Source organism: Erythranthe guttata, chromosome 7 (genome assembly GCF_056151865.1).
Source record: "Erythranthe guttata isolate IM_541 chromosome 7, IM_541, whole genome shotgun sequence".
NCBI lineage: Eukaryota > Viridiplantae > Streptophyta > Magnoliopsida > Lamiales > Phrymaceae > Erythranthe > Erythranthe guttata.
This window is the reverse complement of record NC_142539.1, coordinates 2,533,362-2,550,016: the sequence shown is the minus strand read 5'-3', so window position 1 is coordinate 2,550,016 and position 16,655 is coordinate 2,533,362. Positions and strand designations below refer to the sequence as shown.

The window sequence follows — 16,655 nt, the reverse complement described above, 5'->3', positions numbered from 1 at the left end:
CATTTTCCGATCTGGGCTAGGCCCCGTGGTTTTTTCTCTCCTTATTTGGAGGGTTTCCACGTTAAAAAAGTACTTGTGTTATTTACTTAAGTTATAACTGTGGCGTTAACTCGCGTGTTTTATTGTGGCGTTAACTCGCGTGTTTCATTGTGGCGTTAACTCGCGTGTATCATTGTGGCGTTAACTCGCGTGTTTTACTGTGGCGTTAACTCGCGTGTTTCATTGTGGCGTTAACTCGCGTGTTTCATTGTGGCGTTAACTCGCGTGTTTTATTGTGGCGTTAACTCGCGTGTTTTATTGTGGCGTTAACTCGCGTGTTTTACTGTGGCGTTAACTCGCGTGTTTTATTGTGGCGTTAACTCGCGTGTTTCATTGTGGCGTTAACTCGCGTGTTTCACTGTGGCGTTAACTCGCGTGTTTCATTGTGGCGTTAACTCGCGTGTTTCATTGTGGCGTTAACTCGCGTGTTTTATTGTGGCGTTAACTCGCGTGTTTCACTGTGGCGTTAACTCGCGTGTTTCATTGTGGCGTTAACTCGCGTGTTTTATTGTGGCGTTAACTCGCGTGTTTTATTGTGGCGTTAACTCGCGTGTTTCATTGTGGCGTTAACTCGCGTGTTTCACTGTGGCGTTAAAACGCGTGTTTCACTATGACGTTAAATCGCGTGTTTTACTAAAGTAAGTAAAAAGCATGTTTTAGTGTGACAATGGTTTGTGTTTTCTGTTGCAGCGCTAAGTCGCGTATTCATAAGCGAGATGATGAGGTCAAGCATCAAGTTGAAATATAAAAACAGTTTTCTGAGATCAAGTTAACTGATAAGCTTAGAGGATAAGCACAAATGAGAATGATCTGAGATATGGAAACATGAATTGAACTTGAAGTCAAGACAAGATGAATATCAAAGCTCGAAGCACGAATTTGAAAAACGAATAAAGACGCTTCTGAACATATGGAAAAACGGAGGAATTGCTAAGGATACATGACAAAAAGGGAGTAAAAAATATAATGTTTAAAAAAAAGATACATATTCAGAATACAAAACAGAAAAAGGTTAAGTTTTCTTCATAGTCTTCACTTCGGGATGGCCGTGTCTGCTTCACTCCGATTCTCAGCATCCGGAGGGGGCGGCGAAACGAGACCTGGCTGTGCCTCTTCGGAACTAACCGCCGTTCCAAGGGCCCCAATATCTCCGGCAAAGTCGGTGATAGCCCCTTGACGGGAGAATTCTTCAACAAGGCCTTGATAAACCGGCCTCCACCACTCTAAGTTGGGATCCTCATTTACATCCCCCTCAAAACCCGGGATCACGTCGTCGGGGAGGTCCTCCGCCAGTTCGTTTTCCACCAACGGGAACTCGATGCCAGCACCGCCTAACCTCTTCCGAACAGCCGCAACCGCTGACGAAAAGAAGAAACGAGCTAAACCTGAAGCTTCTCGAGTAAAAGTGGTGGAACGCCATAATCGGTGAAAGAAGCGGCGAACAAACTCCTCGATGAAGCGAAGACCCTCGGGCGACCCCGGGAACAACCTTTGCCCCTCTTTCACCCCTTCGGTGAAATTGGTGGAAGCTTGTACTCCAGCTGCGAACAGCTCGTTGGAAAGCCCCTTAGCTTTCTCCTCCAAACTGGCATTGTGGGATGCAAGGGAGTCTTTTTCAGCTTCAAGGATTTTTTCTCTCTCTTTCAGCCTCTTCACTTCGGCAAACAGCCCCTCCTTCGAAGACTCCGACATCCCCAGGCTCTCCTTTAAACCCCGGACTTCCTTCCGGAGCTGCATCACCTCTTTCCTCTGATTATCATACGCCTCGCGTGACACATCGTCCCACCCCAAAGGACCCGAAAAGGCGATGGCGAATTGCTGCACCCACAAAGAGGTTAAATAGAGTTAATCTTAAATACAAGATGCAATGGCAAAGATTGATTCACAAAGACAGAGTGAAACAAACCTGTGTAATGTTATGGAGAAGCAACTCAAGTCGGTCGCCCTTACTCATTTGCCCGAAATGGGCGACATCGGTGGGGAATGCCAAGGACCGGCACGCAGCAATGGCGTTTTCAGCATTCCGGCAGAGGTATAGTCCAAAGTCGGCCGGTAAAGCTGACCCAGCCGCCCCAAGGGCCAGCTCAGATCTCCGTTTCTTCGGAGCAGGTTCTCGCTCTACCACCTCTTCGGTCGAGGAAGGAGGCGGTGACTGGGCGAGAACTATCGCAGAGGATTGTTTAAGAGGCTCAGAATCCTCAGTTCGCGAAGCAGGTCCACCACGGGCGCGAGGAGGAGCGGCGTTTTTCTTCGATGGCCTGGGCCTTAGAGCCCCTTCCTCCGAGGATCTTTTCTCGGATTCGGCGATTAGAGGACGCTGAAACTCAGACGCCTCGAACCCAGGTTCCGGATCGGACGGACGGGTAGCCGGCTTGTCACCTCGGAACATCCTCTTCATCCTTAGATCTACGAACCAAAACAAACGGGCAAGGGGAGATACGTGGGTGAGATACGAGACATTCAAGTACATAATTAGCGAAGCAACAAAAGACAAACCGACCCAAGTGAGACAGTGAGTCGAAGTAAGAATTAGTGTTATAACCGAACCCACCTAAATCTTCTCGAGTTAGAGAATATGTGCCGTTGTCGTGAAAACGGAAGTGGCGGAGCATCGGCGGAAAGCTGGTGAGGCTATCCGGGACGCCGTGACTCGGTTGAAAATGGGATATCATTTTTAATAAACATTCGTCAACCGCCAAAGGTTTACCTCTTTTCTTTTCAGGTAGGGTGGCGAGCCAAGGACATAAATAGGGCGTGTCAACAGGATTTCTGGCAAAGAAATAATGACCTTGCCACCCATCGGTTTTATTAGGTGGCATCAGAATTTTAAAACCCGGACGAGCCGAGATAGAAACATGGAAAGGACTGGAATTTTTCAATACCATGACACTTCGGAATCGAGCTGGTGTAGGAATCACCCCCGACCAAGCACATAGCATACGGAATCCCGTCATAATTATTATAGCGTGAGGGTGGAATTGATTAAGGGACACATTACATAGCTGGGCAATTTCAGAAAACCAAGGCGAGATAGGGAAGGACAGACCGAAATAAAACTGCTCTGAAAACCAAGTACTGAAACCTAAGGGGGGAGTTAAAGGACGGTCATCTCGCGAAGGAAGAATCAACTCGACATCGGTGGAAAGGCCTATGTCGCGGACTAAGTTAGCCAGATCTATGTCGGTCAGGGTACTGGGCCCCCATTGGTCATCTAAATCCCTCCCCCCAGATACGGAGGGCGAACCACTCCTCGCAGAAGAAGAAACCTCTTTCTTGCCCTTCTTCTTGGGTCGTTCCAAGAGTTTACCCGAAGGGGAGAAGTAAGGCCCCTCCTCCGACGAAGAAGAGATAGAAAAAGCAGGGTTTTCACCCCCCTCCCCGGAAGGCGCTTTTTGGCCAAAAGGGTCAGGGGAATGGGCTGACATTATCGAATTGAAGAATAAGATGGAGGTAATAAAAGATGGGGAAGAGAAGTAATACCTTGGCTAGAGAGAAAGAGTGGGCTTGAGGGAGGAAAGCTCTGTCTCAGAAAATGGAATCACCAGAAATCAAGCAGGAGGAGAGACGTGTAGGCAAAAAGAAAAAACTTTTACAAGTTGGGTTAATGAGGTATTTATAGGGAAAGAGATAAGAGGAAATTAGATCTCAACCACTCATTCGGACGAACGAGATCAAAAGCAGGCCGCCTCGAATTCGGCGCGGAAAGCACCGATTGAAATTCCCTCATTATGACCTAGGGAACTCGAATCGACTGCATTGATTGATAGGACAGCAGAAGGCGGTAGAGCACGCTTCCCCATCAAAGATTAAACGCTAAAACGAACTGTTACCTCGCACTCCATACTCCATATTCATCGAACGGGACAAAACAGAAGTTTTATCTCGCCCGATAATTAAGGAGTAGGGGGGAGTAGTTGATACGGGCCATTCTGGGAAGATCCAATACGAATTAGGCCCACGACAAAAGGCCCATGGCAATTCAGCCCAATGATATAAAAAGACCATTAGGTCGTACGACCTCAACGACGAACTGCGGAACTTCGGCTCGCAGGCCCAGTATCGGCTCGTGGTAAATCGAGCCCAGGGTTATAAAAGGCCCAATACACACAATGGCTTGAGGGGAAAAAACCCTAAAAAGGAAACCTTGGAGGCCAAGGTTTCCTCATTTATAAATAGGGAATGATATTGCGTTTTTCCACACAGATAATATACATTCTTCACACACTTTTACGTACTTTCTAAAAACTCGCTTTGAAATCATACTGACTTGATCGTCGGAGCTTTCCCGCCGGGAACACCTCCCGGCGTTGCAGGTCTTTTTTCTACCGGAATCCGACAGAGAGCTTAGAGGACGCGAGGAAGAGCCCCACGGACCAAATCAGTATGTGATTGAAACATAAATATTAAAGAAACTTAATTTTTATTTATTAAATCATGTATAATCAAATCAAATGTCACACATCCAGCTTTCAACGCTCGTCAGAAAAAAAATAAAAATAAATAATTGCTAATTTCGCTAACTTCAATAATTTGTTTTGACCATTTCATCCACGTGTCCTCTTCTCATTGGCTCTGTTCCTAACCTCAAAATCCCCAAATCCTTTCTTCTCTCTCCCCCAAAAACAGAGAAATTCCTTATCATTCGATTAAATTCCCACCTCCTGAATCCAACGATTGTTCTTAGTCGATTTTGAAATTAGGTTTAGAAAATGAATCACCACCACGTTCATGTGGAGTCTTTCGATGAGAATTGCTGGTGTGACTTGCTCGATTACAGCAGCCTGTTAGACGACGTCGTTCCGCCGGCCGATCTTAGTCGGAACCCTCCGCCGCCGCAGCAGACCCAAAAGTGAGTGTCGGAATTTAATTTTACATTTTTTTTTCCTGAAGGTTTTAGTTTTCCGGGTTTGAAATTGAGCCAGTGTTGCAACATTTGTCCAAAAAAGTAATGTTTTTGTTAATTTTTTAATTGAATTTTGGTGTGACACAGCTAGATCGTGATTGATGCTGGGATTTTGCCTATGAGATGTAGATTAGTTGAATTTTGTTATTTTTTTAAATAGAAAAATAAAGGCTTTTTATTTATATTGATCGTGTTATATTGACTTATTGCAGTGTTGGTATGGCAGTGGATGTTTCGATCAGCGAAACTTCATCGCAAGTAAGCGAATGTGCAGAGAGAGAATTTCGTAGAAAGAGGTAAAATTCGTGGAATTATCTTAGGCATAGCCCATGTTTCAATAGATATTGAATTCAATAGAAATGAATGATTTTGAGTAGATTGAAACATCAGGAAAGTTAAAAAACGAGTACGAGCATAATAACGCGTAGGACTACGCAGAAAATTACATAGATTTGCGTACTCTGTATTTTGTGATCTATGCATGATAGAGGATAAGTTGATCGATTCGAGTAGTATTTCTGTAAGCATCTGCTTCTGTTAAGATTTAAGACCAAAGTATGAGTAAATAGGTATACTGTTTACACAACGAATCGTTGAAGATTAACAATCAGTTTCCTTCGTTTGACTTCCACTTTAAGCATTTTATTTCCCGTAAAATATGACTGTCTTGAAATGAAACAAAGATTTAGGAAAAGAAAATACGGGTTCACTGGTGAATTTAGAAATGGAACTAACAATTTATGTATTTGACAATCAAAAAATTTATGTGCACTTTACTTCTCAGACAGACCAATCGTGTCACTCACCTGAATTTATGAGTAACCTAAAGTTAAAATATAGTTTTTTGATGGTTTTAATTAAATGTATTAAATTAACAGCAAAAGTTTTTTTTGTCTTTGTTGGTTGTGTACGCAGGGGGCGCAGTGATCCAGATGGTGGAACCGGAACAAAAGCATGCCGTGAGAGAATGAGGAGAGAGAAGTTAAATGAGAGGTAGGAAAATAATATTCTGTTCTTAATGCATATTTATTCAGAGCAAATGATGAATTGTATGTAACCCTTTCCAATGCGTCCGAATACTTCAATTATTAGCTCAGACACAGTATACACAGATTGTTTTTTCTACAAATAGAATAAATTTTTTTTTTTCTTAATGCAGGTTCTCGGAATTGTGTGCTGTATTGCAACCTGGAAAACCCGTGAAAACTGACAAATTGGCCATACTCACCGATGCCATAAGAGCTCTAAACCAGCTGAAAGCTGATACCCAGGAATACACAGAGATGAACGAAAGGCTTTTGGAAGAGATAAAAAGCTTGAAGGTTAGACAGCACATTTATGCAGCAATTCGTAATTCTGCAGTTCTTTTTAATAATGAAACAGCCAATCACTTTTTTTTATTCTAAAACAGGCTGAGAAGAATGAGCTTCGTGAAGAGAAACTGACGCTTAAGGCAGATAAAGGAAAAATAGAGCAGCAGTTGAAAACCACGAGTGTTTCGCCGATCGGGTTCATGCCAGCTCATCCGCCGTTATATCAAGCTGAGGTAAACAAAGTGCCGATGTTTCCCAATTACGGGTTTGTTCCAATGTGGCATTATCTACCACAGTCAACCCGTGACACTTCCCAAGACCACGAGCTCAGGCCACCTGCCGCTTGATATTCGCACAAATTGCTGCTGTTCGAAGAAGATTCATACATAATTGTAAATAATAATTAGGTGCTGGTTAATTTAATCTTGGTTCAGTTAATCTGTCATCGGGTATTGGACAAATGGAAAGATCTTAAAAGCTATGGATTACATTATCATTTACCATCTTGTGTCTAATCTTTTCAACTCCGTTTACATTATATTATATCCTTGTCTTTATTTGTAACTTTTTTTTTTTATGTTGAGAGCATCTTTATCGTCATGCCATCATGGTATTTATTACAGGCAGAGGTGCTTATGGATATCAAATAGGATATTCAGATTTTCCGAGGAATTGGTGCCATTTATTTTACTCGGTTTGAGAATGCATACGTCGAATGAGGTAAATGCTCTTCCTTGACTATGTCATGATAGACGGTTTAGTGAGCTACTCAAATACAAAATGCTTCCCACAAGATGTCGAAATATCTTTCTTGCTTTTTACGTTGTTAGGATCTAAAGAAATTTAGTACTCGAATAACCATAGGCTACTCAAATTTGTCTTTTGTTTCTCCATACTGCAGGCATGAGTGCTTTGATTGTTTCTCGTGTCTCAATACTACATATATTATTTGTGCTTTTTTTTTTTTTCTTCTTTTTTTCTGGCCAAGGAAATATCAAGAACTTCTATGCTTCTCCTTTAAAATTATTTTCATCAGAAGAGAATTTCGGTTCTTCATTCCCTTTCAGATTTATCTGTGCTTCGTCGAGTTCTTTTCCCCATAGTAGCAAGTAGAGTCCCATAACAACAATAACTCCACCTAGTATGCTGCGAATAAAGCACACGAGATTGAAAAATTAGAACCACGAATGCAGTTTTAGTCCACATCACACACTCACAGAGAGGGGTATATATGTAAACTAGCACATACCTTCCAACGTTCAATTTTTCACCAAGTACGAAATACGCTAAAGCTGCAACCAGCAATGTCGAAAGGGGATTAAACATTGTCACGAATACCGGCCCCTTAGCTTCCGTGCACCACAGTTGAACAAAAGTCACTATACCCGAGATAACTACTCCCTGTAATTTCCTTACAGCGAACGAGGTTAGTTCAAATTTAATTTCATCGTGATTGCAAATATTATCGTAATTTGTTGAAATCTTACACCGTATAAGGTAGACCAGAGATCAATATTGAAACCGATTGTCCATGCGGCTCGTTTGTGCTGTACGATAACTGTGAATACAGCCGACTGTGCTGCTCCGACAAAATTCATCCATGTGGTCAGTGAAAGCTGTGCTGGATATCTTTTCAGAGTATATGCCTGCATAGTATAAACTGATCTGTAAGTTTTTTCTATCGACTGTACAAGCTTATGTTTGATGTCAGAGAATTTTATTTCACTACTCTTTCTTTAAGATATTGTTAAATGATTTGAGCCGAACAAAAATATGTTTGAAGCATTATTAATCTCCTTATCGATCATATTTTCAGAGACCCTTTTATGATTCGATATTCATATGCTCGTAAAAAAAAAATTGGATTTTTTTTAAATACCTGCATGATGTACCAAATAGACCATGTGATGCAGCTTGCAACGGTAAGAAGAGAACCCTTCAACCAGTTCCCCTCTACAACGCCTGTGCTTCCTTTTATATGTATAAGTGCATGTCCGATGTTTTTCAGAGCTGGTCCCTTGTACAATGTCATAGTCATTACACCGACCAACGAGACTACTGTTCCTAGGATTTTCGCAATCCCTCGAGGGTTGCGAATATTTACGATCTCCATTCTGCAAAAATAAAAATCCATGTTTTGAAAATTCCGGTATGAATGTTCGTATAAACTATAGTCTTTTTCTTGCATATATTTATTTTATTTACCTGAGTATAACAGCTAGTATAAATGTCAAGGAAGCTATAGTATTGACCATGCATGCCAGTAGCGTTGGAGACGTGTATTTCAAGCTCGTGAAGTACATGTTTAGTGTCAAACTCACCCTGCAAATTATAGTTTAATGTCTGAAAATCGTTTCTTGAATTAATTACAAGAAATATGCCGATGTGGTTTTCTTACCCGAGAAGAGAGAGGACAAAGATCTCCAGGAAAAGAGCCAACGTCAGTTTTGGTCGAATTTTTCTGCATTTTTTTTTATCGAGAAAAATTCCACTGGTTAGTGTCTTACCTTTTTCAACAAGGTTGTGTTATTAATTTGTGTTGCTGAATGTTTTGATTTTACCTTTCGATGAAATAGGCAAAAGGCAGCGTTATTACACCGGCAACTATGTGCCGGTAAGTAACGTAGACGAAAGGGTTCATGCCGTGGTTGAACGAAGCTTCCGTAATGATGTACATGAAAGTGTAGGCTATCTGAGCAAGAACCATCAGAATGTGAGGCTTGAAACGCAGGTAAAATCCCGTAATCGGCTGCATTTTTTTGCTTCTCGTTTTTTGGAGAATTAAAAAGGTTTATTGTCGTACTCTCTTCACAAACTGCATTTTCTTACAAATGTTCGCCACTGGTAATAATATAGGAAGAAAAGAACAAGTGAGGATTGATTTGATTCTTGTTGCATGTTGTTTTTTGGTATCATGTTCCATGTTATGGGCCCGAGACCTGACAGTTTCCCAACATGATGTCAGAATCGAGTCGAAGAATGGGGAATCGAAAATATGCTGTTGCGTTAATGTATATACGTGCACGATTTATAGATCACAAGTATTATTGCAAAAAAAAAAAAAAAAAAAACTGAAGTCTGGTAGAAGTTGCTAATTTTGGGCATTGTCTTTTAATAAAGTTCTTCTGTTGTTTGTTTTCATCCTTTTCTTTGTTCTTTTTCTGTTTCTGGTTGTTGCAAGTAATAATAATTTTTTTGGTTAAATTACGGCCACCCCTGAGGTGAGGTCAAATTACAAAAAAACTCCTAATGTTTGGATAATTACAACCACCCGCCTCAACTGTGAATTTTTTCTTACACTTCAACCTTTATGGTGTCAAATTCAACATAATCTTCTAGGTTCCGTGGAATGTTCTCTAGTTTATGCTCGTTTTGTGCAAAATGCAGTTTCTGATGCACGACAATCTGATATTTACAAACCAAAAAGACACATCTTATCATCTTGTTTCAAAATGTGGAGCTCGAATACGGTAAAACGGTACAAACTAGAGAATATTCCACATAATCTAGAAGATTCCACTAAATTTGACACTGCAAATATGGACGTGTAAGAAAATTGATACTTGAGGGGTGATGGACGTGTAAGAAAATTGATACTTGAGGGGTGATTGTAATTACCCAAACATGAGAGGTTATTTCGTAATTTAAGCTTAAAACCTATCCATGATCAAATATTACTCATAAAATAAAGGGATATTTAGATGGGTGACTTTTTTAATTAAAAAACATCTAAATTCCACTCACTGTCATCATGAAGTCACCCCACAACTTATTACATTCTTGAATTTGCTTTGTATTAAATATTTAAATTGCAATATCTGATAATTACATCAGTTGAAGCATAAGATACTAAAGTAACAATATTCTGGAGCTCTACGCTGTCGTCATTTTCTGCACTATAAAAATCTTAAGCTAATGTGATTTAACCATTTATCATTTTGTTAGAATATAATATATTCTTTATTCTTCCTAACTCCTTTTTTTGTTAGAATATAATATTAGAAAATTAATCTAGCCTATTCTTGAAAATCATTAAATCTTGATTACGACCATTTGGTATACACACACTTCCTCTCTCTCAAGAAAGAAAAAAGAAAAAAAAGACAACCTTTGTCGTTACAATAGTCGATCGACGAAAAAAAAATAAAAAAAAATCCCTTAACCAGCTGCAAGAAGCCAAAACATGATGAGGGATGAAATAGCAATACTAATCCAACCTAAGAAAGCCAATGCAACTGCCATTTGATATCTAGTGCATTCTTCCCCCAAACCGCAAACTCCCAAATCTCCGAAATAAAGAACCGTTATTCCCGCCGAGGAAGAAGATGCTGCAAGTGATAACGTTGCTGTCACCTGCTTAACGAAAAAATTAAAAAAATTGTTGAAAAAATTAAAACTTATAAGAGAGTTTAACTTGAATTTGCATTTAACAAAAAAAAAAAAAAAAAGAAAAACGAACCCAATCCCCGACTAGAAAGAGGCTGACTAGGGCAGGACTGTGTAGAACTTTCTTCCTTAGTAAGGAGTATGCATCCATTAAAGCGAGCCCACAACTCCAGATTACTTGCAGACCCATTGAAGCAATTAAATAGCTGGAGCAATTACAAGGAAATGTGGTCGATTAAATTGAAATAGACGAAAAATAGTTGGTTTTTTTTTTTGTTTTTTTTTTAAACATATTTCGTTGAAAGTATACAAGAAGGTTGTGGCATTGACATTATATAACTAAAACGTTCAGACAAATATATAATCAAGAAATAAATCAATGAGACCGACAAGTGTAAGAATATCTTTGAATTATGAACAAATTACTGCCACCCTTGAGATAAGGTTAAATTACGAAAAAAACCCTCTTGTTTGCATAATAAGAGCTACCCCTCAACTATATATTGTCTTACAAAAAAACCCTTACAGTTGGTAAATTTAGAGGTGTTTATTCGGTAAAATCGTACTGTACGCCAAATTTTCATAGGTTTGGTAAATAACTGAATCGAAATTTTATTAAAAAAAATTAAAATTTGCTTTTTTTTTTTTTTTTTTTTAATTAATTTTAGTTTAAATACTAATATTTCACACACACACACACACGTATATATCGAACCGAATTACTGGTTCAGTAACCGGCATCTACCGAATCTTCGTTTGGTTCGGTCTGCTTACCAACTGGATGAACACCCCTATGTAAATTTGACAACGTAAGAGTGAACGTGTCACATCTTCGGATTAAACGAACCATGATCAAGCAACAAATCTTCGGATTAAACGAACCATGATCAAACAACAAAACGCTTCGATTTTACGAGATTTCACCTCTTTTCTTGAGTAATAGCATTTCTCCAATACATTTCTTGAATTCACAACATTTGCTTATTTAAATGTGTGTGTAAAGAAACCCCTCTTCACAGACACACACACACACACACACACACACACAAGTTCAAATAATTATTAGTGTTAATTTTCACAGCAGAATTAAAAAAAAAAAAAGAAAAAAAAAGAAAAAAAAAAAATACCAGAAAGCTGTGTAATTGAAGAATGAAGTGGTAGTGGCCATTGAAGCAATTGAACCAGCTGCAAATAAGCACTGTGCCATCCTCAAAATTAGCCCAGTCCAAGTGCCAGGTGTCCCTGGAAAATTCTTCATCAAATCTCATCAATTACTCAAAACCCCATTAAATCTCATCAATTCTTGATGGGCTTGCTTTTTTTTTTTTTTTTAGTTACATTTAACTAAAAAAACAAAATCAAGAAAATTGAAAAAATGGTCAAGACAAAGAAATGCGGAAAAGGTGTTGGCATTTACGAGAAAATCGCACCCAAGTTGCAAGAAAATGTGGTGGACACGCGTAAGAAGAAGCATCATCGACACAACTAACTTATGATACTCTATTTTTTTATTGATATATATATATATATATATATATATATATATATATATATATATATATATATATATATATATGTGTGTGTGTGGGGGGGGGGGGGGGGGGGGGGGGGCGGAGGGGGGGGTTTGATGTGTCATTATGTGTCATTATTTAGAATTATAATATTTACTTTGGGAAAATTACAGTTTGTACCCCTCAAGTTTGCATCGATTTTACATTTGGTATCTCATGTCACACAAAACAAAAACATATTTGATCCATCGTGTTTCGATAGTTTAAACACTTCTGGTTTTTTTCGTCAATTTACCGTCGGTTAATCAGTTAAGGCAGTCATCGGCACACGCTTGATTCCATCAGTACTAACGAAAAATTGATGGAAATAACTAAAAATGTTGATTTTCTGAAATATGGGGATCAAATATGTTTTTTTTGTAAATTTAAGGGGTCAAGTGTGGATATAGTGCAAACTTGTGGGGTGAAAAATATAATTATCCCTATTTACTTTTGTCGGCCTAACATTTAATTGTCAAACAACTTGAGAAGATTGATTATTAAACGCCCCTTTTTCGTGAGTGTCTGACTTTGTGTTGTAGGAGCAGTGTCCACGAATTTTTTTTTTAGTGGAGAAATTTATTTAACTTAGAATTTCTATGTAATTTCATTAAAGTCTTTTGTTGAATAAAATTTGATTTTTTTTTTGATTTTCAACTGTTGGGAACTCGTTTGAATTTAATACGAGCTCAGTCCCCAATTATTCAATTCACGTCTAAAATTCTAAGAGTCAGAGGTCAAGCATGGCGTCTGACTCAAAAATCGCCGGAAGAAGACAATGGAAACGTGTAAATATTAAAACTAGAGGGGTATATTTATAAATATGCTATATAAACATGTATAACTTTTAATTTTTATATAAATTCTTCTTCATATATATATTTTCATACATACACATTCAAAATAAATTTTACTATGAACTATCAGTTTGCGATTGATCATTAAGCCATGTAAATAATTAGGGAAACATAAAAAATCGCTATTCAAACATGTTTCCAACTTTTCAGAAATTACAAAACGGCCCATAAAGTGTCCGACATGTGTCCCCGAGCGTCGGACACGAAACCTGTTCGAAACGCTGAAACGTTTGGAAGTTGAAGTTTCCGTGCTGCATAGTTTAAAAGTTAAAACGCACCCACATTCACAATCTATTCTTACATGATATTTAGTATAAGTTATTACAAATTCCATAATTTCAGTCTCAATGAATGATTTTATTCACCACTTACAGTTAATCTTCACACCTTGTAATAATCGAGACCACGATAATTGTCCAGTGCAGCTTCGAGGAATCTGGAAACATATTCACCCAACATAATATCTCTGTAAATTGCCGGATTTTCTTGTGATATCATCTCTTTTATGGGGCCGTAAATCTTATTCGAATTATTTATATTTCCCGAGAAAAAACATGCCACGGATATTCTCGGTCCGACGTAGCTAGTTATTGCTCTGTGCTCGTTGCTTCTGAATCTCCCGTTCGATACCAACTATACAATGATATATATTACAAAAAAAAAAAAAAAAATCAACGCCAGAATAATAAAAATTAAATGAGTTTACTACCGTCAGTACCCTAGTCTTTTTTTCTTTAATTATCAATTTCTTTTAGTAAACTCATTATTTAGGGGTTGAGTGCTAAAAAAGTATATTATAGTGTTTTTGTTTTTTTTTGCTAATATTAATAATATGATGAAATTATAGTTCCCATCCCTCAAGTTTGCATTGATTTCAATCTAGTCTCCATGTTGACAAAAAATACATTTGGTCCCTCGTGTTTCAATAATTTAACACTTTCGGTCATTTCCGTCAATTTACCGTCAAGACAGTGATGGCCCCATGCTTGATTCCATTAGTACTGACAGAAAATTGATGGAAATGACTAAAAATGTTAAATTTCTGAAACGTGGGGGACCAAATGTGTTTTTTGTTAACATGAGGGACCAAATGTGAAATCGATGCAAAATTGAGGGACATGAAATGTATTTTTCCCTAATACAGGGGTACACAATGCAATAAATAAAATTAGATACCTGGAGAAGATCACCAATGTTTATTACTAAACCTCCTCGAATAGGTTGAATGTCAACCCATTGATCTTGATACAATACTTGGAGGCCGTTGACAACTTCGTCTTGTAGAAGAATTGTGAGGAATCCGGCATCGGAATGTTTGCCCGTCCCGATAGCTAGTTCGGGCTCGGGGCACTTCGGATAGTAGTGACAGTGGAGGCGGTGTCCATCGGAGCATTCCATGTTTTTCAGGCGATCCGTTTCGAGCCCCAGTGCCTCGGATAATATCTCGAGCAGAGTATTTCCCAAATTTTCGACGTGTTTGGAATATTCCAAAGCCGGTTCCCTGTCGATCGAGTTTTAAAACAATCACTAAGTACAGTTAAACTTCTCTAAATTAATACAGTCGGGACTAGGGAAATCCTATTAATTTAGCGAATTATTAAATTATCGAGTTAATAATTTAACACGTTTTCACCGAGTCAAGACTGAGAGAAACTATTATTTAATCGAGGTTATTAATTTATCGAGTATTAATTTATCGATGCTCTGATGTATGCAAAACCGTATATAACCAATTAAGTAACTACTGGCCAAACCTCACTAGGGTTCAATCCTGTGCATCTCAATTTGTAACATGATTTGAATTTAATAAAATAAAATAAGTAGCTACTTAAAAAAATGGTTAATGAAGGTCAAAAGACTCAAAACACAAATGCAACTGAGTCCGAGTCGAATATAAGGACACAAATATTAAAGGCCGCGGCCCGTAAAATTTCATTTGCAGATCCTAAAGAGTCCCACGGGCCGCGGCCGGAATCAAATTTCAAATGTGGAATTTTGAAATTTAATTGAGTCTAAATATGGGATCTAGATACTAACTGACTTATTTACACTGGATGATTGTTAACTATTGATGGGTTAAATAACCTCCCAGTAAATACACATACACATAACATGCACATAGATATGTGTGTGCAATTATGTACAGATCGACAGTTAATAATCACTGATTAATAAATAATACCTGCAAGAAGGAGGCAATTCATCTTGATCAATGGGATCAAGGCCAGAGAAGGAAATGGTCAAAGAATCCCTCCAGCTAGCAGTTCTTGATGTAAACAAATCATAGCTGCTATTAAATCTCACTCGTCTCGTGTTATCTCGCGAGTAATACTTCTTCTTCTCCTCGATATTTTGCTCGTTAAAATGGCGGACTCCGTCGATCATCCCATCAAGAACCGTTTGAGGAATCCCATGATTCACAACCTGGAAAAACCCCCACGTTTCCGATGCAATTCTCGCTTCTTCGACAATCTTCTTTCGCCTTTCCGAATCATCGATTTCGCTCAGATCAATCACCGGAACTTGAAGTTGAGTCTTTTTGTATGTTAATTCCTCAGCTAGTTCATCGGGTGGCCTCACAAAAATCTTGGGAATTTGGAGCAGTCCGGAATCGGTTAGGCCTTTGACGCCGGCTTTTGTTTCGTCGAAGGCTTTTAGCATTGACATTCTGTCGAACACCTGGTGTTCATTATCTGAGGGACTAACTACTCCTGCCATTTAGTTGTGATTGTCCTTGGTTTGTTTTTTCTTACTTGATTTTTTTGTAATAGAGAGAGTGGTTCTGAATCTGATTTGTGTTTTGATGATCAAATTTGGCAATATTTTATCTCTACTTGGGGCCCCAAACTAGTGACTTGCATTATTGTTTTTTAGTCAACTTTATATTGGGATAAGGTATTTATCACATGTTAGTTTAGTTCAATTTGTTTGGCTTTATATGTATTTTATTAATTATTATGTGATTGTGGGAGAGTAATAACAAAATAGATTAAATTACACCCATGATCCACCGGGAGTTAGATACTATACCTGGTTATTTATATTGGGTGGATTTGAATCGTAGATTTGATCAAATAACTATCTACTAAGAGCACATACACGTGCGTGTGTGCGATTATGTGTAAATCTATGGTTCAAATTCATCCACTGTAAATAATCCGGTGTAGCATCTAATTTTTCCGTGATCCACCTACTTAAGATTTTGCATAATCTCAGCTATACCCACCAAGTTTGAAAATATAAATAAATATCCTTTCAGGTTTGATTACGTCAACTTGTTACACCATTTGTTATAACAAAGAACAAACTTTATAATCTTTTACGGGAGTTAGAGTTACTATACCTGGTTATTTATATTGGGTGAATTTGAATCGTAAATCTGATTAAATAATTATCCAATAAGCACACATACATATTGGGTGTGTGTGATTATAAATAATCAGGTGTAACATCTAGTTACTCATCCTTCACTTGTATGCGATGCCGAAAAAACATAGTGAAAAAAAAGCACGCACTACACCATAAACAATAATTTTTAGCATTCAGTACACCTGTGTAATCTCTAATGACTAAAAAAGCCTTTATGTTAAACCAATTAACACAGTAA

At 38.4% G+C, this 16,655-nt stretch overlaps 4 protein-coding genes and 1 long non-coding RNA gene across 8 annotated transcripts; 2 read left to right on the top strand and 3 right to left on the bottom strand.

Annotated features, from left to right (window-relative positions):
• The first annotated feature begins 4,576 nt into the window (after nucleotides 1-4,576).
• LOC105970773 (transcription factor bHLH104) lies at nucleotides 4,577-6,758 on the top strand. Its single transcript, XM_012995603.2, has 5 exons — nucleotides 4,577-4,888; nucleotides 5,155-5,238; nucleotides 5,858-5,935; nucleotides 6,102-6,264; nucleotides 6,354-6,758. The coding sequence occupies exons 1-5, from the start codon at nucleotides 4,749-4,751 to the stop codon at nucleotides 6,600-6,602; spliced, it is 714 nt and encodes a 237-aa protein (XP_012851057.2). The 5' UTR covers nucleotides 4,577-4,748; the 3' UTR covers nucleotides 6,603-6,758.
• Nucleotides 6,759-6,915: 157 nt separating this feature from the next.
• On the bottom strand, nucleotides 6,916-9,153 carry LOC105970772 (WAT1-related protein At4g08300). Its single transcript, XM_012995602.2, has 7 exons — nucleotides 8,817-9,153; nucleotides 8,654-8,716; nucleotides 8,461-8,577; nucleotides 8,135-8,369; nucleotides 7,743-7,901; nucleotides 7,505-7,656; nucleotides 6,916-7,401 (listed from the first exon to the last, which is right to left on the bottom strand). Exons 1-7 carry the CDS (start codon nucleotides 9,008-9,010, stop codon nucleotides 7,260-7,262), a joined length of 1,062 nt encoding a protein of 353 aa, XP_012851056.2. The 5' UTR covers nucleotides 9,011-9,153; the 3' UTR covers nucleotides 6,916-7,259.
• On the top strand, nucleotides 7,211-9,459 carry LOC105970774 (uncharacterized). The gene is made up of 3 exons (XR_016032127.1): nucleotides 7,211-8,749; nucleotides 8,832-8,986; nucleotides 9,112-9,459. It is a non-coding gene; the product is annotated as an uncharacterized LOC105970774 (long non-coding RNA).
• A 794-nt stretch (nucleotides 9,460-10,253) lies between these two features.
• LOC105970767 (CASP-like protein 5B3) lies at nucleotides 10,254-12,090 on the bottom strand. 3 transcript variants are annotated; one of them, XM_088820689.1, is made up of 4 exons: nucleotides 12,072-12,090; nucleotides 11,769-11,883; nucleotides 10,715-10,847; nucleotides 10,254-10,608 (listed from the first exon to the last, which is right to left on the bottom strand). In XM_088820689.1, exons 2-4 carry the CDS (start codon nucleotides 11,846-11,848, stop codon nucleotides 10,414-10,416), a joined length of 408 nt encoding a protein of 135 aa, XP_088676815.1. In that variant the 5' UTR covers nucleotides 11,849-11,883; nucleotides 12,072-12,090; the 3' UTR covers nucleotides 10,254-10,413. The 3 variants fall into 3 exon arrangements, with proteins under 3 accessions (XP_088676815.1, XP_088676814.1, XP_012851052.1); XM_088820688.1 differs by having other exon boundaries at nucleotides 12,059-12,077; XM_012995598.2 differs by lacking the exon at nucleotides 12,072-12,090 and having other exon boundaries at nucleotides 11,769-11,987.
• Nucleotides 12,091-13,146: 1,056 nt separating this feature from the next.
• On the bottom strand, nucleotides 13,147-15,838 carry LOC105970769 (1-aminocyclopropane-1-carboxylate oxidase homolog 1). Of its 2 annotated transcripts, XM_088820687.1 has the most exons (4): nucleotides 15,231-15,838; nucleotides 14,225-14,549; nucleotides 13,421-13,681; nucleotides 13,147-13,299 (listed from the first exon to the last, which is right to left on the bottom strand). In XM_088820687.1, exons 1-3 carry the CDS (start codon nucleotides 15,764-15,766, stop codon nucleotides 13,430-13,432), a joined length of 1,113 nt encoding a protein of 370 aa, XP_088676813.1. In that variant the 5' UTR covers nucleotides 15,767-15,838; the 3' UTR covers nucleotides 13,147-13,299; nucleotides 13,421-13,429. The 2 variants fall into 2 exon arrangements, with proteins under 2 accessions (XP_088676813.1, XP_012851054.1); XM_012995600.2 differs by lacking the exon at nucleotides 13,147-13,299 and having other exon boundaries at nucleotides 13,308-13,681.
• Nucleotides 15,839-16,655: the final 817 nt, after the last annotated feature.